Here is a 26,047-nt window from a genome sequence, read left to right as displayed (position 1 = left end):
AACATGCCACTTTGAAATGCCAGTACCACTTAGCTCCTGAGTCTATTAGACCATGAAACAATAAACCCAGAGATACAAAAATAACTCAGATACCTACTTCAGCACCCAGTCGAGTTGGCAGGTGTTATCCTGATGGCTCCGTGGCAAAAGCATCCTCAGAAGTGCCATATCTTGACCTTTGTGCAGCAGGCGTCATGAAGCCGATCTCCAGAAACCGGGGTGTCTTCCCAAAAGGTGCTAATATTAACTATAGCCTTTTGTTTCTTTGCACTCAAGGTTTCTCCCCGTCAGCTTTCTGGCATTTGCCAGTGTGGTGCACGCTTTATTGGGCAGATATTGAGCTGCAAATTCCTTCATACTTCTCTATCCGCAGCATTCTGCAGCTAAAGCACTAACCAGCCAGCAGATGAAAATGCCACTTGCTGCTTATTCCTGCTGCAGTTTGTTGAATTAAAACCTCTTTGTTTGCAAGCTGTAAACAAATTCTTCTTAATCTTTCAATAAAAAATGTCAATTATGCTCTCTAACAATGAAACTTCACTGCAGTGAAAGAGGGCATTGCTATTGCTCTAATCATGATAACGTATCAGCTGCTTTTAGAGTCAATTCCTTTTTGTGCAAAATGTAATGACCGTGCAATTATTCAAATTTCAGACTAACAGACCTACAGTGCTACTCCCCTGCTCTTCAAACACAGCCTTGAAAGCAACAGAAAAGTCTCTAGAGTAGAGGTTCCGAGCTCAGAATGCAAAACACCTTTAAAATTCATTCAGTACAGCCAGTCTCAGGCCCACTTTAAACACAGCTACTTCAGTGGAGAGCCAAAAAAGAAAGCCAGATCTTCAGCACGTTATTGCAGGCACTTCTCAGGCCCATGGCCTTCGTTTGGCTTTGCTGGGGGCCGTGTTTATCTGCAGCTTCCCCGTCTCTCTCTAGTTTCGGTGCATTTCCTGCAGAATTGCTGGCCACAGCAGATGCGCCCTTCGGGCATTTCAACTTTTTTTTTTTCTCATGCCACTATTTATCCCATTTGTTTCCAGAATCAGCCGCAGCTCCCAAATCAGCATCTGTAACTTTCCGCTGTGAAGCATTCAGGACACGCCTGCTGGGAAAGCTTCCTCCTCCTTCACCTGCTCAGCCCCTCACCGACTCCTGCTCCTGCCCTCCCGCCGTCCATTTTCTCCTCCTGCAGAGAGCTCCCCCCTACAACACAGTTGTCCATCAGCAGCTGATCTGCTCCATTAACCGCTTGTGCCCCAACAACCATTCTCGCCATCCTAACCATGCTCTATGGATGTTGGCATGCATCCACAGCCAGAGCAGCCTCGGTTCAGCCATAAGGTGCCTTTCTCCTCATTGTTGAGACAGTGTGCGCCCTCCCAGCTTTCTGTACCAAACCAGGACAGTCTCTGTAGCTCCCAGGAGGAGCCACAGCTGGCAGCGAGGAGAACAATCCTCTCCAGCAACCTCATGGGAGTTTTCCTGGTCCCATAGCTAAACAGATGGCCCAGTATCATGACCATATGGTTGCCCTATAGGAAAGGGGACTTCCCAGGGCCTCTCCAGGTGCACAGAAACCTTTGGCAAGCCAAAGTTACACATAGCAGGCACAAAAATATTGCACTGAATCAACAGCACCGGTGTTCTGAGAGTTGAACTCCGGTATTTTGTATATGCCCAAGGCTGGGTGCAACCTCACATTTCTGAGTCCCAAGGAGAAGGGTTCTGGTAAACAACCGCCCTCTCATCCTTCCTCTTTTTTCTTGCTCACAAAACAATAGAAATCTGAGGCAAATGTCTTAGTTACCTCCCTTACTTGTCCTTGCAATTTGCTGCTTGTTACACATCACATCTTGTATTGCTGTTACCTTTTTCCCCCATTACTGTGATTTAAAGTTGCTCCAAACTGCAGTTACAAATCTATGGGAAGTTCTGACTGCTGATGTGCCATACCCCTCTCACATCCCTCCCTTCTTCTTCAAACAGCTTTTATCCTTTCCAACAAAAAGGAGAAAAGACGTGGTGGCAGTGAAACAGACTGTCTTCCTTCTGCCCATCCACTCCCAGGACAAAATCAAAATACGCTGGCATTTCTCTCTCAGATACGCATTGACCATCACCGTTACACACTTTCAGTGTGTGCCTACAGTGTACTAGGATTAACAAGAGAGGAGAAAACATTAATTAAACATTTGGTATTTTTATACACCTACAGACTGGAGGCAGTGCTGGGGCAAAGCAGGCACTGATTTCCCTGCCTCTGCACATCACAAACAGGGGTTTCACGCCCAAGTGCAGGAAAAGTTTTGTATTTTTGTTTGCTTGTGGGTTGCTTTTGGTTGGTTTGTATATTGTTTATTATTTTTTAAGAATCACTTGACAAGCTACCCAATGGACAAGTCTGGGAAATGCTCCAGGTGGGCCTCAATGACACTTCAAGGCAGTGCAGACTCCTTCCAGAGGATCGTGAGAGGTATGGCTTAGTGGGCACGGTGGTGATGGGTTGATGGTTGGACCTCATGATCTTAGTGGTCTTTTCCAATCTTAATGATTCAAAGATGCTATGATTAAGTGTAATTGTACCTGGCAGGACAGCACTCACCAAACCTCCCTTCCTCCCTTCTCCATGCAGCACAACGCTGATGTTGTATCTGAGACCCCCAAACAAGAGCCAGCTCACTTCAACAAACTCAAAGAAACAAGTTACAACAAGACTTTCATTTTGATATTGTCTACATTTCACTCCTTTGCGCTAATCTGCTAATCCCATAATACTGACTTCCCAAGAATGGAGATTATGCTAATCAGGCTTTACACATGATCCCATATTTACTTTTGCACTGACAAGAGGAACATGTCACCAGCGAGCTGCTACTGCATTTTCTCTGGATTACAAGTCAAGCATCAGCGCTGTCCAAATCTACAGCCACTGAAATGCTCCTCTAGCAAGCAAACCAGTGTATTAAGGATCATTATTTCACTGCAGCTGAAAGGGTAACCACAATAACCTACTGGGAGTTTCTAGAAGGCAAAAACCTTTATTCCTCCACTCAGTAATACTTCTGCCACGCTCACACCTGTGGTTCAAAGGTCTTTCATTTTTCCAAAATCAAACACAGGACTCAGAGCTGAAAAATGATGTTCATGTCTTCAAGAAGCAACAAAAGAAAAGAGAAAATTCTAGAAGTGCCAAACACATGGACTGGAACAAAATCCCACAAAACCCACAGGAGTGAAATATCACGAGGAAACCAGAAAACAGTAGAAACACACATCTAAAATGTGAAACCAGAAGAATCTCATTTTATTTTACATTAATTAACAACTTTATGCAACCAGTTGTGCTATGTGTTTTTCAAAATATCTTTTGTAGTTAATGGGAGGCTTCCACCTTTATTTTAAAACAGGGCTTCTAACTGAATCACCACATAAAACACGTAGAGAAAGATATAGGGTTTGGTGGCTTAAAATCCATAGAAGACAGTATGCAAGTTTGCGTTACTCCTTGAGTTTCCACACATCAGCACAATCGGGGACACAAGTGCTGCATCCTCCCAGCCCAGATGCCATCTCCCTGCCCAGCAGACGTGTTAACAGAGCCGTGTGGCAGCTGCCTGAGTTTGCAGCAACCTGCAGGAAAGGGAGGAACATGCGTGTCCTGGGCCTTAGGGACTGCAACACGAGCTATAAGTCAGCAGGCACTTTGCAAGCAGCATTTCAACTTCATGTGATCAGATTCCACGCCACCCACGGATTAAACAGAAAGAAAAATAAACAAATAAACCCTGTAGATGTAAAAATATATATATTTTTAAGTTGTGTGGGCCTAATCTACTGCAGCTGAGGTATAAGCTGTGCGAATATTTAACTTCCCAAAGAAGACTAAAAAGAAAATCCAAAGCAATACAGATTTAAATTTCTAAAGCAAGGATCTGTGCAAGTGGTTTACCTTGTGTTGCTACTGATTTGCATTCCAGCTGTGCAGAGCAGGCTTTAGAACAGAAGTGCAATAGATCTCTGCAGCATACTCACGTGGCCATCCTGGGGCAAGTCCATGTCACCTCCCTCCAGCTATAGAGGGACATATTTCACCCACGGGCGCACTTTTGCAGATTAGCACAATCCAATCCCCCAAAAGGACCCAGAAGTACACAACGAATACAAGATCTCAGAGTGCCCAGGGGAGAAACAGCCAACGCAGAAGAGCTATTTCTAGACTCCACACAGCCCCAAGCCAGGACGGCTTTTTGCTGTACCTAGTTCCACTGAGTTTAGTCTGTTCATCATTAGGAAAACAGCCAGCTCCAAATAACTTTGCACCCCCTACATAGCAAGCTTCAGTTTCTGTGACTTGGTGGACTCAGAAATAAAGACAAAATTAAAATACTAAGCTGCTAGACAGAAGGAGAAAAACTGTACGTGTGACTTCATAACGTATCTCTTCTCAGTTGCCCTGTACAGGGAGCTCTGTATGGTGAGGAATTCCTTCCGAAAATAAAAATTATTTCCAGCTCTTATTCTTTACCCATCCTGTGGCCCCAGCACACACAGAGAGATGCTGACATGTTTCTTCTAAAAAAAAAACCTACAAAATAGAAAAGGTTGGTATCTTCACTTTTTGTATTTGCCATTGCTAAATTTAGACCCATCAGCTTATTACAGATTTTTATATAAATTCAGCTGCTTATCCCCCTGCACAATAGTTACTTTTGACCCACCTAAGGCCTACAGTATATTTTTTGGCCCCACTTTCTGCTGCCTGCCTGAGTAGAAGCAAATACTCAAGAATAGAGGATCTCAGGAGATCCTGCAATACTTGAGAACAGAATAGCAAGCTCCAGACCTGCTGCTTCTCTGCACCACATTATTGTTTCAGTTTACTCTGAAATGTGTACATCAGGGGAAGGACATTTGGTAACACAAGAGCATGAGTTATTTTCCTGATGTTTGCAGGCCTTTGGGTAAGCTAATGATAAATTGAACAGTGCTTTATCAGTGTAGAGGTTAATTTGGCTCCAGTTAGGTCCTGTCTGCAAGCCACTTTTGTAATAATTGCAGTGCTGCTGAGTACTGCTATACATAGATTTAAAGAAAGTTCCAACTCACCTGTATGCTCTTCCCACAGCTCAGAAGAGGCACTAGACAGAGAAGCAAAGACTCACAGCACCATGGATTTATTTACAACAAACTGCAGACAGCAGAGCAGCAGGCAACAGACAATGAAAAGCAAAGATAAAGTCCCTTCCACAAAATGGAAGGTATCCTCCCTCAAACAGACACACAGATCACTGAGGGAAAACAAATAGGAGAATTTCAGAAATCCAAGTGATTCTTTTTTCCTCTCTACAAAGCTATTTTGATGACCCAAAGATGAACCATTATGATACCCTTTGGACAGATCTAACACACACGTGGCAGACCTTGTAGCTGTTTCTACATCCTCTTTTTCCCCGACAATCAAATAAACGTAGTCACAATCAAAATCATTCAGTGCTGTTTATGTCTACGTGCACTGAAGTGCACTAAGATATTTTGGCACAAACAGATATTCTTTGGAATCACCCTTCTTTTTCACTGCGTCATTAAACACACTCCAATACTTCAGGGAACTACTACATTACAGTACACTCATAACCACTGTAGCTGGGTGCTGGGGGAAGCATCACTGACCAAAGCCCATTCATTTTATTTACTTGCAGATCTATTGTAAAACCTGGGATGCATTAAACATACATGTCCACTAGATATGTGCAGCACTAGATCTCAACATTCCTTGAGACAGGCTAAGTCAAAACTAAAAACCACACCAAATCTACAAAACTTGTGATAGGTTTGCTTGTGCTACGGTAGCTTAATTAAATGATTGTAAAAATACACTGTTGGGTTTTTGGTTGGTTGGTCGGATTGGGTTTTTTTGTTTGTCTGACTCTCCCATACATGTTATAGATGCACTTCAGGAAGTAGAGAATTGAGTACGTTGCAATGTTTCAAGACATAATGGTGGGGAGAAGAAACATCAGACCCAAGAGGTGTCTAAGGGACAAAAATCCACAATTCTGGCTGCTCAATAACCAGCTGCTCCCTGAAAAACAGGTACCTGTATGCTGGTGTTTGGCAAAGCTGTCTTCAATCACTTGTCAACAAATCTCTAGTGCACATGCCAGGTAGTGTTGAAATGAATTTACTTCTTATTTTTACTTCTGTCCAATATTATGGAATCTTTTTGCTACTGCAGTAATGAGAGCAGCTCCCTTCCCACTCCCATCTTCAGAGAGCATGAAAGTAACATCACACCGAGGTGCCAGTTCCTTCACAGTTTCCTGCAGGATCCTAGAAAAACTGAAAGAAAAGGGAGAGAAGAATATTCCAGGAGTGCTTTTCTGATCTGAGACCTTTGCATTTATCTACTGGTGAGGAACCATAACCTCAACCAACACTTTCTACTGGTTCTCCAGAGCATTCCTTTCCATTTGTTTTTCCTTCTATACAAAACAGAAACAAGTTCTTATATTCTATCAGATTTTAATTTCTGTATTTCTTTAATTTTGTTCAGGAACATATCAGACAGGTCTCTTGCCTTTAAAGATTATGGAGAAAGCACTTCTCATGCAATGGCTTGGGTCATAAGGGACCTTAAAGCCCATCCAGTTCCAAACCCTGCCATGGGCTGGCTGCCCCCAGCAGCTCAGTCTGCCCAGGGCCCCATCCATGGCACTGTGCACCTCCAGGAATGGGGCACCCACAGCTCTGGGCAGCAGTGCCAGTGTCTCACCGCCCTCTGATTGAAGGATTTCTTCTTAACATCTAATCTAAATCTCAGGTCTTTTAGTTTAAAGCCATTCTCCTTTGTGCTATTGTTATCTATCTGTGTAAGAGGTTGCTATCCCCTTTTTGTGTTTGTTTGTTTGTTTTCTATACACCCCCTTCAGTACTGAAAGATCTCAATGAGGTCTCTCCAGAGCTGTCTCTTCTCCAGTCTGAACAAGCCTAGCTCCCTTAGCTTCCTTCACATGTAATGTGCTCCAGCCCTCTGGTCATCTTCATGGCTCTAAAAAGTCCACATCTTTTTTTATGCTGGTGCTCACAACCTGGATGCAGGACTCCATGTTGCCTCTTCTCACAACTCTAAAGTTAATACATCTATTTCAAATCCTTGTTCACAAAAGACAGTCCCAGTTCTAAAATTTCAACACAGCTTTCCTTCTGGAATACGCAGATACTGTAGAAATCTCCTGAAACACTGAAAAGTAAATACTAGAAAAGTTTCCTCACTACCCCACAGAGCAAGAGCCTTCAACTGGTAATTGGACTTTTCTTTCCAGTTTTCAGTTCTTTGCTTAGGTGAAGGAAATGACAGGATACAGGGAAGCTTGTTAGATCATTATCCTCTCTCATTTTTGACTACTCCAGAAGAAGGCTAGTAGAACTCGGTGTGTGTTCACAGTGGAAATGAGCAAACAGCAAAGGGGTGGACATCAAGGTACTCACTGTGGATGAAGCTTGTACAAAGTCCCGTCTACTCCAACGGTAATTTGCAAATGCTCCACACCTCGGTTTTCTCTCTTCTTCTCTACAATGGCCGCCAGTCCTGCCCCACACAGCTGGGCTGCTCTCCTGGAAACAGCCCCACACACCTCTTTCACAATGATGCTGTCTTCACACGTGCTGTCGAGGCCGAGCTGCTGCAGAATCCGTCGAACTTGGAGGAGGGCGAGCCGGTCGCTGCGCAAAGGGAAACACAGGCAGCGTCGCGGTATTATGGAAAAGCTCTGGCAGGTACAAAAATTCTAAAGCCTTTCAGATGAGATTCTGTCATTATCCAAAGGAAGTGGGACCACCGCTTCCAGTTCTCACATCCTCTAATTGCTTTAAAGCAGATTTCAGTCCAGATCCCAGACTTGCTCGTGGCCTGTTCTTTGTTACGTTCAACTGTATTTCCAGCTATTCACCTAGCTCCCAGTGCCACGAGGAAGCTGTCAGATCAGTCATTTGACTGTGTTGTTCCTCGATTTAATGTCCAAGACAACACCTTCCAAGTTTTATCAGTAGTCAAAGTGTTTCAAACACCCCTGAGGACTGTTGTAGTCATGCACAGATAAGTAGGTAAGCACATATTCAGGGAGTATTTATATAACACTGACTTTTGATAAATTATTTTTAAGTGTTGAAGATCTACAAAGAAAGATTCCACATGCAATAGTGTTCAGTGGCTAAGTACTTGAAGACAAGATAGCTGTGTGGAAATTAAATGATGATTCATCATTTGGGTTAAGGCTGAGGGCTTGGGGCAAGGGAGAGAACCATAATTGATTTCTTGAAGAAAAGGCTCCACAGTTTCACAGAAGATTATTTTTCTACTGGCCCCTGAGAAATCATAGCAAGTAAATTAATTAACTTTACCTCTCAATCTGAGATAGGAACTTTGTTTCAAATATGCCTCTTTTCCTGAGTGATTCTGAAATCTGTCCTCTGAACAGCAGTCCTTGTTTGGTCAAGTCGATCAAAATTTGCCTCACTATTTCACCTAGATACATTCCACTGGTCATTTTTTCGTATCTGTTAAAATATTAAAGAAGAAAAGTGCTTTTAAAAAGGTTGCAGGTTATTTAAGAGGAGTGGTACACACACATCTGATCAGCATGGTAAACTCAGGAAAGCAGTAAAACCTTCAAAGCAATAGCAGTTTTTCAACCACCAAATGAATCAGTATTGAAGTTTCCTTTCAACTTATTTTCATTATTCTCATTTCATAAAGCAGGCAGTGTCTCAAAGACTCACTCAATCTGGTTCTTAGCATCAGAATCATCACATTTACCTCTGTTTCCCTGCATTTAGCGAGCCTTCATCTACTTCTTTATCGTATTTTGTTCTGATGTTGTCAATGCAGCCATTATCACCAAATCCTCCCCATTCTGTATTAATGCACATTTTTCCTTCATTCCCTTCGACTATTTCTATGTTCTTCATGTCCTCCATGTAGCACACATTGCTACCTGTTCCTAGGAGAAAAGAAATGTCGAGAGTTCAGTCAGAAGAGTGAAGTAGCACCTTAAATACAAGAAAGCTGATTACAGTGATCATCTTTAAAGCTCTCTTCTCCATTCAAAGATCCCCCCAGGTCTTAGACAAGCAGGCATCAGCAGTAATGCTTCCCTAATTGTGCGTGCTGTACAGGATTACAACAGAAACGTTACTGAATGAAGTGGGTCCAGCACAGAATATTCCCAGTGCAGAGGAACACGGATTCCCTGTTATAGGTCAGAAATGGCTTTGGTAGCCATTGGCAAGCACTCATCAGTCATTGCTGCCAGTTTGGTTGTAATACACCATGAACCACTTGCCAAAACAAAGAGCCACGCTATATTTACTGTTCTCATACTCTTTCACCATGCACCACTTACTGGGCTTCATCAGATCCTCAACTTGTTGAACTGCTGATTTTATCTGCAGTCAGTGCTGTCTGCTCTGTTGAATACCATACAGATCTGCCAAGAATCCCAAGTGAATAGTAACACCATATATCAAACTCAAATAAAGGACATTGTTTCACAAATTCTAAACAAGTGTGTGAAGTCAAGCAGCTGCTTACAGTGGTGGTTTCAACATCGCCGTACCTGCAATAAGGCCGATCTCACAGTTCGGATCCTCATATCCACAAGTCATCATTGTCCCAACAGTGTCATTCACCACTGCTACAATGTCCAAGTCAAACTCCTAGAACACACAGTCACAGTCACCAGTGGAGTTCTGGAGAAAGAGGCATCAGGAATTAAATCATTAAATACATCAGGAAGCTCAGAAAAGAATAGCTCACATTTCTCCTTCTGATGGCCTCCCTCAGCATATCAACAACATCTTCCCCTTCACAGTCAGTTGCCTTGAATCCTTTTGTCCATCCCACAAGCGTTCCCTGAAACAGAAGAGGGAGAAAATCATAAAATGAAGATAGAGAGAAGATCATATACCCTTTTTTCTTTGATCCTGAACTATCTTTTCTACTTTTTTACATACTGTTATTTCCCTTGCCGGGCTACAGTGAGTGCCCAGTGCAGAGTGCACATCCACATATCTTTATGGCTCAACTACAGACAGGATTGACTTCAGGTTTACACAGGCGTTTATCAACTCAGTGCCTTCTAACACTCTTTTCTCTTTTGGAAAACGTCCCCATCTCACCTCCTTCTGTGCACAAATTAGTTGCATCATTTGTGGGGGAAAGACTACCAAAAAAAATTTGTTTGTGATAAATAAACACACAACTAACATTAACGAATGTCAACTATTAATTTTAGGCTCATTCACTGAATAACAGTTGTTATGACCATCAGTACTCCAGGCAGTGTTGCTTGTTTTCTATTTGGACAACAACCTGGCTCAACAGAAGCAGTTTTCCAGGTTTTGTGAAGTAATGAGCCTTTCATTTGGTGACTGACTCTGCACTGTCTGTCCAAAAACAGGAAAAACAAACAAACAAGAGACGACTGGAGGAAAAAACTGCCCTTCGAAACAAAACAAAAAATCTCCATTTCAGATCACCATTACTGCTGTGGAGATTGTTTCTTCATGTTTTGCCAAGATCTAAATCTTGTGCTGCTGGTTTGGAAAGCGTACTGAGTGGTCTTCCAACAAACAGACAACTCCTACTGCTATAATGACAACTGTGAGCTGACAACTGAGGCAGGTTAGACTAATCTCAAGATTTAGGGACTATTACGAAAACCACCAGGACATGAAAACATTCAGTAAAGTAGTAGTCTCTCATTTCCCAATGTGTGGTAAATATTTGACTAGAAGGAGGCAGAAAAACCTCTTTTCTTCCCTTTAGAAAATGAACTAAAATAATCAAGAATGAATTCTTTCTGAATTAGATTTTTTAATTGTAATTACTATTCTTACATCTGATCCAGAAAGATAAAGGTATGAGATCTGTCATAAAGCCATATGTGCCAGACTGATAAATTAAAGTCAGAGAGATCCAACCCTTCCAAGCTCTGAACAAGCAAATTCAGTTCTGCTCACTAAAAACCTTGCCAAGTCCCACCTGGAGGAAAACATTCAAAAGAAGAGTCTTTGCTGGTAATCTCCCAACCAACAAGCCATCCTCTCCCATAATGACACCAGCTGCCATTTGACTCATTCTTTCTTGCAGTCCTTACCTTGTCGATGCTGGCTTGCCTGCATGGGAATGAGAACGTGAAACCCAGAGGTAGGCGGGCGCCTTTAATCCCCATATACTCCAAGAAGTCTGCTATGCACTGGACTATATGGTCAAAGAGCTGGAAGGGCAGAAAAAGCATGTACACTTCACATTTGCTCCCATGCACTGGGGCTCAGTTGGATCAATTGAGTGTTCTTTAGAAGTTACCTCTTCCCCTGTCCCTTGCATGATCTCCAAAGGAATGGCAAATATTTTATTATACATTCGTACTGATCTCCTTCTTCCACCTCTAATTTTGACGAGCAGAACCCTGAAATTTGTCCCACCAAGATCAAGGGCAAGGTATTTTCCATTCTCTGTAAGAGAAGAAAAATATTTCATGTTGGTGCTTCTTTTAGCATGTTTTCCAGTCAGAATGCCATACTTTGCCAGACATTTGCAAGAAACTTCACCTGGGTCAATGACAGCACACTGCTCCCTATAGCATTTATCCCATCTGTATGTTAGGTCAGGGGCTAATGGACCAGCCAGGTAATACTGCAGGAAGCATTGGGTTGCCAACAGAAATTGTGGCATTTGCCAGACAAGCAGCTTTCCTGCACCATCTCCAGGTGACCAGGTAATAACTTTACCTGTTCCATCTGGTGTCCCACAGACATACGTGGGCAACATCTTCACTGTAGCCCTGTCTTGTGTCTCTCTCTTTAGCCCATACTCCAGCTCGGTCCTCATTTTGTTCTTTACATCTCTGAGGGTCTCCAGGGATAGCAGGAAAGGCGCGAGAACAGCATCGATTTGCTTGCGCTGAGCGGCCAGCCTGTATGCCACTGCTGTCACCATGGCAGCCCCCTTTGAGCTGCCACTCTGAGAGAGGAGGAACCGAACATCACAATTTGGGACCAGCCTTCTCACCACCTTGTGCAGGCGTTTAGGATATCTACAGGAATAAAGAACATTTCACGCAAGGTTTGCTTTGCATTTGCTTCTAATGCATGTATGTATTCAACACTGCAAGCACTGAAGCGCTGCCACAGGAGCACGGAGTCAGAAACCAGGAGACAGGCACAATGCTTCTGATTTCTTGCTGTTCTGCAGAAGCTGTGTGCTTACGGAAACGTGAAGATACCTCTAAACAAGTGTGAGTGCCAAAGCCAGACAAGAATGGAGAGCCCACCATCAGAAAGCAGATAATAAGCCATCAGAGTAGGAGAAATGTAAGCATAGGGAAAACAAAAAGAAGGAATGAACAGCAGGTGTCCTGGATGCTCAGGAATCAGTTGGAAAATCAATTGCTCTTACTCAGATGCCAGTCTGCCATGTCATGTTGTTCCCTCCCCCAGTCCCACCCCAATCTCTAAAGCTCTTGAAGCAGCTTTGCAATAATGAGGCCAATCTGACCCTCTACATTCCACCACATCTCATCCCAACCCTGCAGCAAAACAAGCTCTTCACACTTATATGCAGGTGGAGACTCTGCAACATCAACACGCATCCAGCAATTATCAAACCCTCTTTAGCTGCTTACTGGGGGTGGGTTTTATAGAGTCCTCCATCAATCCCAACAGTGGTTCGCAGCCGTAGCAGTTTTTTATTCTCTCTCAGTCGGGTCAGTATGGCTGCTAGGGCTGCAGCACAGAGGTTGGCTGAGCGGAAGGACACGATGGTGCAGACATGCTGAACGGCGATGCAGTCATCTTCAGAGGGAAACAGGTTCAGCTCCGTGAGGATCTCTTTTGTGTTGCTCAGACCTTCCTTATATCTAATCCAAAACAAAGGAAAGGATCACCTAATGCAAAGATACTAAGGCAGCACTTAAATCAGTATCTGCATGTTGGCTCAAACAAATGAGAGAAGACCGAGGCACAACCTACTGAGCAGTGTCATAATTGGTTCCATAGATCAGTAGTGCCTTTTCCACACTATTCCCAGAAGTATCTGGGAGAGAGACCAGACTTTTAAGAGGCTGGAGCTTAGTTTTATGCAAGACATACAGAGAGGAACCAGGTATGGAACAGGATATATAATATTTAGTTCATAGAAGAGCACAGCAGCTTCACTCAGTAGAAGGGAAATTATTCCTGAAGTAACAATGTAGATCAAGATTCAGTTTCCCATGCAGCCATCCACTAGGTGACCTAGAGCATGCCTTGCTCCTCCACAGCCCTAATATTTAAACATCTGAAAACTGCTGAAAAATCCCCCCACTTACTCAGGTCTCCAAATAAGTTATTTAAAGAACCTGTGTTCTGTGATGGTTAACAATACATTTGCTACTGTGATATTTTGTTAAAACTCAATCCTCCATCACTTCTACTCACAGAAGAATCCATTTTTCTCCTAAGCAAAAGTAAAATCAAGTTGAACAGTTCACAATCAACTCCCAGCACTCCCTGATCATAATGAAACGTTAATTATCATTGCTCTGCTTGTGAAAATTTAACAGCCCCTCTGTTAAAGGACATAGGTTAGGCTCTTACTTTTCCATTGCAGCCACATGTTTCATTTCAATCTTGCCCTTAGTAAGCAGAGCTGCTGACACTTTTCCATTGAAGAGCAGACCTTCCTTTGTCATTTTAAGGAGAATGAGTCTTACGAGTTCTCCCAAATACAGGCTACTGATCATCTTCTCAAACCTGGAATGGGAAGCAAGAAGGATTACAATGCATCCACCAGCTCACCAAAGCCACTGCAACTTCAAGAATGTTCTTATGCAGGTTGATCTCATTTAAGCATCTACACTGGGGACCAGAAGATAAGCTGTGGATGTGATGCCTTCCTGAGGACCCAACTCTATCTCAAGATAAATAAGTAATCAAAAAGACTATTCAAAAACCAGAGCAACAGCCTATTTTTAATGACACGTAAGTGACTGCAGCAGCAACCCTTTGGCCTGGGAGGCAGAGAGATACACCCACCTTCCCAGAAACCCACCCTTCCCTGAAGAGAAAGATTTGAATAGGACAGGACCAAGGCCACATTTGTTAGGGTTTGCTCAGCTGGATTCCTGTTCTAAAGGGACTTCTGGGAAATGCCAGAAATGCACTCAGAGAACTCAGATGGCCAAAGCAAATCACCCAGGGAGTCACTTACAATTGTTTTCCAGGATTGAGAGATCCCAGATCGAGTTCCCGATCAAACTCTGTGCGGAGGTCATCCAAAGCACCATCATCTCCAAAAGCACCCCACTCTGTATTAATGCACATTCTCCCTTCATCACCTTCCACCAAATCGATGTGCCTCATATCCTCCATGTAGCATGCGTTGGTGCCAGTCCCTGTTTGTGTTAGAGCCAGTGTGGTTAAATTAGCCATTTGCCTCAGGCTTACTTTTTGTTTTAAGCCCACAGGTTTGCAAATAAATCAATATATCGCCTTTGAAAGAAAATATAAACATATAACCCAGTGGTAAGGATGCTAATACCAAGCCACCCATACTTGCTAAGTAATCATTTATCAATGAGTGAAAGTATGAGAAATTCATCTAAGGTTTGACTCGTTTAAAATCATTGTTTTCCCTATTTCAAATGTACTTCCATGTGCCTTTAAAAAGTCATCACTCTGTGTGAAGTGGAAAGGTTATGGAAAGCCTAGCTGATCCTAACTACTAGACGTGAGATGAATTCAGCTTTCTCTGGACAGACAGACAGTAATTTTCAATGCAGTCAGCAGAAAAGTTTAGTATGCTGGTCACAACTGAACCCAGACAAAATGGGGACTGTGGTATTTGATGGCAGTGTGATCAGCATAAAAACAGCTGCTTTATAGAAGGCAGCCGTGCTTGAAAATCAGCCATTGTTCTTTTCCACTTCCTTCCTGCTCCTTCCGGTACTGGGACACTCCCTCCTACTCAAGATTCATTAGGATTAATCAAACAAGGAAAAAGACAATGCATAGCGAGCAGAAAAAGTTACCAATTATGAGTCCAACTTCACAGCGTGGGTCATCGTATCCACAGGTCATCATGGTTCCTACGGTATCATTGACCATCGCCAAAACATCGACGTCTATGTCCTGACAGCAGGAAGATGAGCAATTAACAGAAAAAAAACTTACAAAGCCTTTGTACTTGATTAGTTTAGGAAAACTCTTCCATTTAAAGATACATGTCCTTTACTACATTATCCCTACAACACTGTAAAGCAGAAGATTCCTCAGGATTCTCAAGTGATGGGCCAGACAGGATCTTTGGTTGCATGACTTATTTTTACGTCATTCATCCTTTTTTACCAGAAGAGCAACGTCTTTGGTTTGAGCCCTGTGATATACTGACACTGGTGTGGCTGTCCTTACATGCTGTTGTAGTAGCTTGATCAGGCTCAGACAACATCCCACCCCATGAGCAGATCCTGCCAAAGTGACAGATTGACAAACTGACACCAGGCAAAACTGGCAGTAAACGAAGACATAAATCTAACTATTCAATTCAAGGCTGTGCAGCAATGTCACACACATGCAGAAAGCCTTTCCGACAAAGCTGTGCAGTTCCCTTTTCACACTGATTAAGCATGGTCAAAGTTATTACTTATTCCTGTAACATGGATGCCAACATAAGTAGGGGTCTAGACTTCACCCAGGAAGTCTCAAATCTTTTGTTCTTACTAACTACAGCAAGTCTGATGCAGAGAAAGAAGTGAACCAAAATGAAGACTGTATTTTTGCCATGTGAGAAAACAAAAGAGTTTCCTCTTTACTACAGAGATGCCAAGATATGATTTTTCTTAGATTATGATATCAATAGCATGGAGTATGAAAAACAAGACTTCCCAAAATATTAAACAGCATGCTATTTAAAGGAATACACTAGTTTAAAGGCAGATTTAATCAAGTTTTACTGCTGTCTTCAAAAATTACCATCAATCACTCCATCCCTCTGAGGCCTGCAGCCAGATCTACTCAGTGTACAGCCATGTTGCTTGTTACTGGCTGCCCTTGGAGAACATCCAACAATTCCCTGAACAACCCACACACCAAGAGAAGATTAGCCACTCAGATTCAGATACAGAACTTGCCTTATGTTTCTGGAGGGCCTTACGCAGAGAGCTTGCCACGTCTGTGCCCTGCACTCCTCGGGCCTTGAAGTGTTTCGTCCAGGAAAGAAGGACTCCCTGCAAAGTAAAACTTCATTGACCCAAAAGTTCTAGCCTTGGTATGCAAACCCATGGGAAGACTACTATCTCTCTACACACATAAATATTTAGGCAAAAATAAGTCATAGCGAAAGATCTCACCCTCAGCTGGGTGCATGTCAGCAACTAAATGGGCATAGAAATGAAGTCCCAGTCCTCTGAATGCACCTCCCTGTACTTTATTTAAAGCATGCACGGCTTTATTGGTGTTGGTAACACACTAACAGCATAAAGCACAAAGCACTTGCGGCACTGGAACCCAAAGCACAGATCCCAAGAAAGGGAAGAAAAATTATAATAAGAGGCTACAAAATATTTGTAACCAGTTCTTCCTTTCAAGCACCTCTGCTACAAGTCTTTCCTAATTACTATCAATTGTACTGAATGAGAAGGGATCAAAAACAAAGGATGAACCCCAAAATATGTGATTTAAAGTCCAGCAGACTTCATACAAGCACATGGTTACTATGGAATAAGATATTAATTAAGCTAAATAATTAAGATTCTATTGCCCTGAGATAAGGGACAAGTCCTTGAATGGTAATTACTGTAATTAAAGGCTCATCCATGCCTTCTTCAGAGTGCTATGGATAGCCAATACCTCAGAAAGGGCCACGAGGTAACACTTCCATGCAATAGCTTCTAAGGATTCTGCAACAAGCTAGGCTTGCCAATATCTTTTTTGCACCTTACCTCTTCCAGTTTGGTCTGTTTGCATGGAAAAGAGAATGTAAAGCCAAGAGGTAACTTCTTATGCTTCAGGTTTCTGGACTCCATAAAGTCTGACAGACAGTCAGCAACATAACTGAAGAGCTGGGGGAGAAAGGAGAGAACAGAGTCGGGCTTTGACTAGCAGACACTTCCCGGAGCACGGCACCACCACCAAAGACCATGCATGGCCTACCTCTGCTCCACTGCCCTGTATGACTTCCTTTGGTGTAGGGTAAAACTTGCTCTCCAGTTGGCTGCTCTGTTTCCCATCGTTAAACACCTTCACCTCGAGGGCACGAAACTGGGAGCCACCCAGGTCAACAGCGAGGAAATCACCCTTCTCTGCAACACAAGTGGGCAGCTATCAGTGGTGATGGCTGGCAAGCATGGCCCAGTGCAGCAGGCATCCCCCAGGAGGCAGCTCAGAGCTCCTGCCTCACCATGACCACAGCACCTTGGGTCTAGAGCCACCACCAGGAAGGCTGCAATCCTGCAATGCCCTAATTAATATGTTCTAGCAGCCTGGTTTTGCCCACTCTGCTCCTTTCTCAGCAGCACGTTTTCAAGCTGGAGAAGGATGAACTTTGTGGAAAGAAGGGCCCAAGGACAGTTCGTACTCACTGCCACAATAAAGCACTTATCTACCCATCCCATGTGAAAAGGCCCTTCGTCAAAGGAAAATGCAACTGGCATGTCATAGCCCTGCATGATCTTTGTTCCACGGTCCAAGCACCTGACTAAATTTTATCAAACATGACCCTGAAAGGGAAGGAAGCGGGAAATTACACCTGTAATACCACAGCTACATATGATAGAGGTGACGAGACAAACTGGGTTACTCAGTAAACCATGACATTAGTCAGATCATTAATCCCTAAATCATTAATGATGCTCCACACAGGTCATTCCAGGTAGTAATACTGTGGGCAGTGAAAAATCTGAAAGTTTACTGCTATTGCAAATAGCATAATCCAGCCAAGTTGGAGGTGTTTGAACCTGCTGGAAGTTTTCTTTGGAAACATAATGACCAGTAAGGAATTCAGCAAAGGAACAAAAATAGAAAAATCAATGTCATGCCTAAAATGGGTGTATCGAGAACACATAGCCCAGCATGACACCAAAGTATGTCCTTGGTACACAGGAAAGGCTACACAGGCCAAGAGACTACTGTCCAACGTTGGCCTAGAGGAACACAAAGTTTTGCAATAATGCTGACATGACATGTAATTTCCCAAATCTCCTGACCTTAGGCGCTCCCTGCAACTTCCAGATAGGATCAGTGTCATACGAGACTGTAGGACCTGATGGCCACAGAGGTAACAAAGACTAAGCTAACATTTAGTTTTCTTTGGTGAAGGCTGCAGTCAGAGGAAGGACACTCAACTCCAGCCAGGCACTTTCTGAGGAATTATGTCTAGACATCCTTAATTTCAAAGGACTGCCTTGAAACTTTGGACTACCACCAAATGTTCCCTTTATGCCATATAAGCTATTATTTCTCATTTAACTGTGAGCAGATTAACTTCAGAAGGAATAAATTCCTTTGGAAATGATGTACAGAGCAGCATTTCTTACATTCCTCTGCATCAACAGGTGTTATGCACTGCATCCTCACCTAAGCCTTACAAAAATTCAAAGGCTCGGTTATATGGAAAAAATACAACCAAATTATATTGCTTAGGATAGAAAATTATCTGTCAGTCTGCACTGCTGGCACCAGCTGAGCCAGGGTGTGCATGTCTCCAAACAGAACTGGCTTTTAGATCCTATACCTGGACAATGACAAGAACCAGCAATTCTCACTTCCCCACTCCTGCAGCACGCTGCACTGCAGGCTCTGGGCTGTAGAGGCTGCCCTTGCCATGTCCAGACACAGCTCCTGCTACAAGGCCTGCAATAGGTACAGCCGCATTTGCAGACGAAAGAGGCTGCTTGCTAGGATCTGTAACTAAGCCTTTCTCTCCAACAAGCACTTGGCCTAAATGCATCTGGTGTGGGGAAAAAACCCTGCCAACACCCACAAGTCTCCTCAGCAGACAGCTGCTTGCTGAGCATGAGGTAAGGCAGTAAAGTAGGGCACCGGCTGCCCCGTGCTCTTGCTGCGCTGTCCTTGAGTATGAGCAACATCTTGTTCCCTAAACCAGCACTGCTGTGGGAGCAGGGAACTCACCCGAGCCATCAGGAAGCGAGCGCACTAATGAAGGCAGCATTTTGACTGTTGCCGTGGGGTTGGTGTCTCTGCCCAGGCCCTTCACCATCTCGGCCCGGAAGCGAGCCATCACGTCCAGCAAGACATCATCAGAGAGACGCATGTGGTACAGGTACCTGTCAACCTGCAAGCAGGGAAGGTGTTACTTGGAAGGCACGCCAACTGCTCAGTGTTCAGCAGCTGGCTGCAGGGCTGCTGCTTTCATGAGCCTTACTGACAGAAAGTAAGTCATCTTTTCTGATGGGCCAATAACGTCTGCCCCCCACATGCCCACAAGTCTCCTACATCCCGACAGGCTGTTCTTACCCATCTTTTCCTCCTGCTCACATAATGAACTAGAACTGCAAAGCTGGTGAGGATCTGACCCCTCTGAGTCAGGTCCAGAAAATGCCGTCAGTGCCCAAGCGTGTCGGCTACAGTCTGAAAACATCTATTCAGCTACTGCTTCACTCCACAGACAATTAACTTTGCTGGCATGCCAGGCTGGAGCTCAAAGCCTGTTTCTCACCCCAGCTCTGCCCTCTGTTCTCTGTGATGTTAGGATTACATCCTGAAAACAATTCTGGGTGCAATAAATAAACCTACTCAGGAGTGCGTTATTCACAACACACAATCAAAATAAAGGCCAGTGGAATTAGAGGGAAATAGAGGATCTAAGAAGTGGCACTGTTTAAACAAATGTCAACGGTATACGGGCTGGTTCTACCGAAAACCAAAAATCACAAAACCATGACAACAAAGAAGGCAGGTTGTGGATAAACTGGCCCATTCTGTAACTGACTGGCCACCCATGTTAATGAGGCACAAACCAATTACCTGGTTACATATTCACAGACCTGTTTTAAATGAATGGTCAGCAGTGACCCATTTGAGAGTGTCAGCCCTCTGGAAATAATGCAGGCCTTACCCAGCAGCAAGAGAAAGACAAAATACAAGATGCCATTGTCAAGAAGCAGCAATTGCTTAAGACACAGCCATGCCTTGAAAAGACCATTATTTAGATATTTCTCTGTAGCCCCAGTTTGGACAACCACTGGATTACCTCTAGGGCTTTCCTAGGCCCCGCCACTGTGTAGGATTCACCATCCCAGCTCAGACACTAGCACTTCTTTCTTGGGCATACCGAAAGAAGGAAACGCAATGACTCGAGGCATGCAGCAGCCATGCACTCTCACACAGGCCCATAAAACCATCTGAGATAATTCCTTGAGGAAATAAAACTAAAGAGCAATAAAAATGCCCATGTTTGTATTTGCAGACACCACATACAAGCTCTCTGCACTCCATGGAAATTGTGTTCTCTGCCCTGTTTACCTACAGCCATAGAAGGAGACAATCCTTTCCAAGGAGCCAGATAAGGCGCAGCCTGCCTGCTCTCTAGCATGATTTACAACCAGAACAAGGGCACACTACCATATCAGTGGCTTACAAATGCAGGAATGGCCAGGTCACGGAACACCAAAATTTGCTGCACCACCTCCCTTCCAGCACAAGCACAGTCCTTGTTTTTAAACGTTTTACTTCAACATAGAATCAGCAATGTTTCCATGGCAGAGAGGCTCTTGCTCTTGACACCAAAAGGCAAACAAGCTAGGGGCAGATAGGGAGGGAGGCACTCCTCTCTAATTAGAGAGAAATCAGCTCTGCTCCATACTGCCTACACTGGGCTTCCTTCCTAAGAAACCTCTGCACAGCAGTACACTTTCTTGCCTTCAGGCAAGACTAGTTTGCACCTACCAAAAAGATTTTCTTTTTCTAAGAGCTTCACAAAATGTTTCTGCCCCCTCTCCACTGTCCCCACTTCAGGAAAACCCTCCCGCAGCCACACACTGGGTGTTTCTTGTAAGAGCCCATTCTACCCAAGCAGTGCTCCACAAGGCCTCTCTGTTTCTTTGTAAAAACATCGGGAAAAAATGCACTGTCCAGATGAGAGACCTTAGATCTGGTTTTCAGGGGCACAAGGGCCCCTTCTGATCACATGGGGACAAAAAGGGCTGTGGCCATCAGAGACATCTAACCTTCATGTGTAAGCACGGGCACAGTGAGGAAACCCCAGTGCTGCCATGGAGGCAGCATTACCTCCTGCCATGCACCTGCAGAGTTCTCCGCTTCCAGCTGGCTGTAAAACTAGAGGACAGGGCTGGGTGGTGACAGCCACAAAGCACTCTGTGTAGATGCCAGGAAAACAGAGCACCTCTGAGGACATGTCTAGAAACCAGAGTGCCTCTAACTCAAACTTACAGGTCACACGTGGTCCACAACCCACTGCAGCCCAGGCATGAAAGCAAATGGGAAAGGCAGCTCACTTCCAGTACTGACAGCTTCTGATTGGGTTCACTTTTAGCTTTACCACTTCTAGTTCCACCACCACTAGTTGGAACTGTGTGTTGAATCACAGAAGACCTGTTCCAAAGCCCCCAGCAGATCTTCCTATCCTTACTACCATGTAAGTGAATCAGGCACCTACACAAATTTAAAAATCACATCCTCCACACTACTCACAAAGCAACTTAAAGAAAGGTCCCTTCCTGCCCTCTGGACTACACCACACCATGCCAGGTAAAGTTTAAATACCACTTTTCCTTACTGAAGATCATTTGTTCCATTGCAATTTATAATTGTGCAGGGAAAAGCTCTAACCAGACCTATTTTCACAGTCATCAGTTGTATCCAAATGCTTCTCGTGCCATTTGCCTCCATAGCAGCAGTAGAAAAAGCCATAACCGAGCCTGCATTACACACTGCAGACCCCGCAGAGCATGAGTAACAGTTCTGAAAACAGGCATCTCAGTTACTGCTCTAACTTACCTTTTTTATTTGATCCTCTTTTAGCTTTGCAAAATGGAAAGCTAGCAAGTGGACTGCAAACATTTTCTCGAGGCAGATGGATGTGTCAGTAGTGACAGCTGCTGTTGAGCAATTCCAAAGCGCTGCGTCTTTATTCACTAAACTGGAGCTAGAGAAACTTCAGCTGAGGCATTTCCCCCAAGGCGAGACAGTGGAGTTCCTGGGAAATTGAGTCCAGAAATAAATCCATCCAGCGTGATCAGTTCAATGATTAAACTTCTGTCTCTTTGTATCTCCCCCAACATCACCCCAAAGTCCCTCCCTCTCAGTTACGCGCTCCATTGTGCCCAAGCAGGCACCTGGAGATCTGCCAAGCTGAAGGGGAGAAAAATCAATTTTGTTACAGCCACACTTGGGAATGGTAACCACTTTGCCATGTAGTTGCTACGCACCCAGCCTGCCCTGCTTACATCGCTTCCTTCCCCTGGGCTGACAGAGGCACAGCGCAAAGTCCTGCAGGGAATCTGGAAAGCTGAGAGAGGATGTTAGGTTTCTTGCCTCTGCTTGGCACTCCCACTTGCACTCTTCTGCATGAATTAACTCCTCTCTAGTCCCACACAGTGCACCCTTATCTCCAGCCCTTCTTGATTAAGCTTCAGCCGCAGTAAGGAGGGAAGGCACACAGCCTCCCACCCCCAGCTGAAACACCTCTTTTGCAATTCCCAGCCCAGAAAGGTTTTGCACCGATTACCCTCCCTTCAGCCCTCCTCTGAAGGCAAAGTTTCAGGCCAATGCAGATCCTCAGCGTTGCAAAACTTGGGGAGAGAATAAACTTACTGGCAGCCAACAGAGTAGATATCAGGCTTGGCACTCAGTGCAACAAGCACCTTTAACTGGCAGCACCCGGTGCTTGTGGCAAAACTGCTTCCTTGCGCTATCGGAGTTGAATCTGACACAACCTTTAACTATTACTCTTCAGGTTTACCCTTAATACACAAGTGCTTCCAGGGTTTTATCACTAAATTGGATAATATGCACTAATGAAAGATCCCAAAAGAACTGAGATATTGACCCAGGGAAAGGGGAAAGAAAAGCATTGGCACAGAGCAATAGGAGGCTCACTCCAAACTACTCCTACAGTCTGCTTTGCCCAGCAGGAGCACTTACTTCACTGGCAGATAACCTACAGCCAAAATTCTGCAGAAAAATATCATAATCCAAAATTCTGATGATTAATCAGAACGACAGTCTTGGGAAGGGATAAGTGGGAGCTGGAAAGGTGGGACGTGCTGAGCAACAGGAGAGATCACAGAAAGGTACTGCTTCACCTGCTGTAGGAAACCTGCTTTAGCAGGGGTTGGACTCAGTGGTCTCTAGAGGTCCCTTCTGATCTCTACAGTTCTGTGATTCTGTACTGGGTGAAGTCAAAAATGTTACAAAGATCCACAGCAGGGCAGAAGTGGCCAATTAGCAGAAAAAGATCTTAGGCCGTGACGTGTCATAGCCTAAAAAGGACCCAACAGCCTCATGCTATTGTAAATATATATGTATATGTATGATTGAACAGAGCCATATGAACAGAGGAGTAAATTCACAGACACGCAATACTTCAGCTCTACCCGGCACTGGTCTCAGGAAGAGGACTCTACCCAGTTCTGGCAGCTTCAAGAACAGACAGATCAGGAGATAAGCTCTGCTGAACATCAGAGCAGTTGTTCAGTCTCTGATCACAAGGAAAGACTTAAAGAGCTGAGGGAAGGTAGAGAACAGCCCCACTGAGACAAATTACACAAAAGCTCTGCTAGGAAAGGTTGAGGCCTTTTTTATTCCTTTTGCCTGACTTGCATCAGGGATTAGCCCCAGACACTAGGAGATCCCAACAGCTCTGTTTATTTTCCACTATTCTAAAACAAGAAAAGCAAGAGTAAAGCAAAGGGGCTGAACAGTTCACAAATAAGGCTTGGTCTAAAATTAGGCTTTTGATCTTCAAGAGAAAGGGAAAAAAGGAAGAAGAAAAAAGCCACACTACCAGCCAGAAAGCACGGTTCACTTCTCCTGTATTCATCTTCCAATAACTGCCGGCTCGTTAAGTCAGACACTGACTCCCAGAGGGACTGTCTCTCTCCTCATTGTTTACCCACACCATCAGAGCCACAACCCCTCTGGCCAGCAAAACTGAAAACATCACCTTTCAAGCTCCATCCCACTATGATCCACAGCTCATTGTGACTGTAATACAGTAGATTTATTTCTCATTCTCTCTTTTCTTTTTTTCTCTAACAGATGCCACTGAAAAAGGGTCTTAAAGAGCTAAATGTTACAGAGCTGGCAGCAAGCACTGTCAAATACATGATGTGTCAGATCCATTGCATGAATCAATTGCTCATCCGTGGTGCATCCTAGCTTCAAAGAAGCTGTTGTGCACAGAAAGACAAGATATTATTTCATTGCCATGTAGGCAGCAGTTCAGTGTTCTAAGGACTGCAGAATTCCCAACTACATAATGGCCATTTTGTACATATTCTGGCCAGCAAATGGGAAACGATCCTGAACAGATCAGCTCCCCTTGCCTGCCACACGGAGGCTTGAAGCTTCCCCCTTTCCCTCTCACAGCAGAGAAAGCATCAGGCTGCAGAATTAACGCAGAATACCTGAGGCAACCAACCAGAAAATGCACCCCAAGGACAGACAATATTTAGAAGAGCCAGTGCAGACAGAAAAAAGTTCACTGGCTTAAGAGAAAGGCGGCTTTGTTTTTGCCTTTACCAAACAGCACTGTTAGCATCGTTTCCCATTAAAAGTACAACAGCTAAACATGTACACACACACAGAAATTGATTTCCAAACATCTGAAAGTTGAATGACTGAAATTAATCTGGAAATCCAAGCACTTTAAAACAAAGTACTGCAAATGTGATTCCCAAATCAAATGAACAATGTTGCTGCTGCTGTTTAGAAAAAACACTTTCCAGCACAGCCCCCCTCCTAAGAAGAGCCACTCCATCTCCCCCAGGGGCTTGCTTGAACATGGAATGTTCACGGTGCACAGCATGCATCCCTCTGCACCACATCAGTCCAGATTTACCACGTGGGATCCATTTGGCAGCCATACTAACAGCAGCCAATGACAGTCACATCATTAGCTCAGAAGAAAGGAAAACTTTCGTAAAAAGTCAGCCTGGAAATGCCTGAATACACTTCAGAGCTCTTGTAACAGTTACTATGGAGTCACTATGGATACAAGCCACGAGTTAAACCAAGCACTAATCTCACCAAAATACAAAAAAGAATGCTTATAGGCATTTTGCTTCCGTATTGCAAGACTGGCTTACACCCCCAGACCCAGCCACACTTTCCTTGCTCAAAATATATGCTAGCATGCAGCTACACATACAATTAAAGGGTACATTCATCAAAACAGTCTAGCAGAACCCACAGGCAACATGAGTCTCCTGCAATCCACATCCATAGGGACAGGGGAAAGAAGAGGGGAATCATCCCTGCACAAGTGTTGCATGCTGTGCAAGCTGTGTTGTATTTAGGCTGTCATCAATCTGGGAAGCAAAGCAGAATTACTCATCCTCAAGCCAGAAAATTCACATGTTCATGGCTGCTTATTTTTGCCTTGGAGGAGGAAAGAAAGATGGGGCTTTGCAGAAGAACAGGAACACTTCCCCCTACGATGGTTTGGCACTGAAATTGGCATGAAATCACATGGACTAGCAACATTTATGCACTGCTTGCATAAAATGCAAAAAGCGTGTGTAATACATTGAAAACAGCTGTGAAAAACTGTTAGCACACACGTAGCTGCTGCAACACGGCTGTCTCCATGCAGCCACAGCAACAGCCGAAACCCCCTTCTGTGAACACACGCTGCAGCCTCAGCATCCAACTCTTTCCACTCCCCATTACCTCATTACTGAGAGCTCAAGAGCCTGCTTCCACTAAAAACATGTGCCAGGGCAACAGAGCACAGGCACGTGTGTGAAAGAAGCAGAGCCTGGTGTCGCACTGCCTTAAACGTTATTGAGTGACACTGTCTGCAGAAAAGAAA

The 26,047-nt window shown here is 44.1% G+C and overlaps 1 protein-coding gene across 2 annotated transcripts; it reads right to left on the bottom strand.

The window, feature by feature from the left end:
* Positions 1-5,158: 5,158 nt before the first annotated feature.
* On the bottom strand, positions 5,159-22,127 carry LOC116235018 (hexokinase HKDC1). 2 transcript variants are annotated; one of them, XM_031602897.2, is made up of 18 exons: positions 22,012-22,127; positions 19,165-19,327; positions 17,188-17,336; positions 16,977-17,096; positions 16,167-16,262; positions 15,069-15,168; positions 14,249-14,432; positions 13,636-13,791; positions 12,684-12,917; positions 11,791-12,095; positions 11,366-11,514; positions 11,157-11,276; positions 9,815-9,910; positions 9,615-9,714; positions 8,816-8,999; positions 8,401-8,556; positions 7,489-7,722; positions 5,159-6,339 (listed from the first exon to the last, which is right to left on the bottom strand). In XM_031602897.2, the coding sequence occupies exons 1-18, from the start codon at positions 22,072-22,074 to the stop codon at positions 6,195-6,197; spliced, it is 2,754 nt and encodes a 917-aa protein (XP_031458757.1). In that variant the 5' UTR covers positions 22,075-22,127; the 3' UTR covers positions 5,159-6,194. The 2 variants fall into 2 exon arrangements, with proteins under 2 accessions (XP_031458757.1, XP_031458758.1); XM_031602898.2 differs by lacking the exon at positions 22,012-22,127 and adding an exon at positions 21,445-21,549.
* Between the last annotated feature and the right edge of the window lie 3,920 nt (positions 22,128-26,047).

Source organism: Phasianus colchicus, chromosome 8, assembly GCF_987193195.1.
Source record: "Phasianus colchicus chromosome 8, bPhaCol1.hap1.1, whole genome shotgun sequence".
Lineage (NCBI taxonomy): Eukaryota > Metazoa > Chordata > Aves > Galliformes > Phasianidae > Phasianus > Phasianus colchicus.
The sequence above is the reverse complement of the archived record's forward strand: the minus strand, read 5'-3'. Positions and strand labels throughout refer to the sequence as shown.

Excerpts from the sequence above, each read along its gene's own strand:
- LOC116235018 (XM_031602897.2), bottom strand. The coding sequence starts at position 22,074 with ATGTTTGCAGTCCACTTGCTAGCTTTCCATTTTGCAAAGCTAAAAGAG. Across the intron at positions 12,096-12,683 it reads CTCTATAAAACCCACCCCCA|ATATCCTAAACGCCTGCACA; the intron begins GTAAGCAGCTAA and ends TTATTCCTGTAG. Across the intron at positions 8,557-8,815 it reads CTAAATGCAGGGAAACAGAG|ATACGAAAAAATGACCAGTG; the intron begins GTAAATGTGATG and ends ATATTTTAACAG.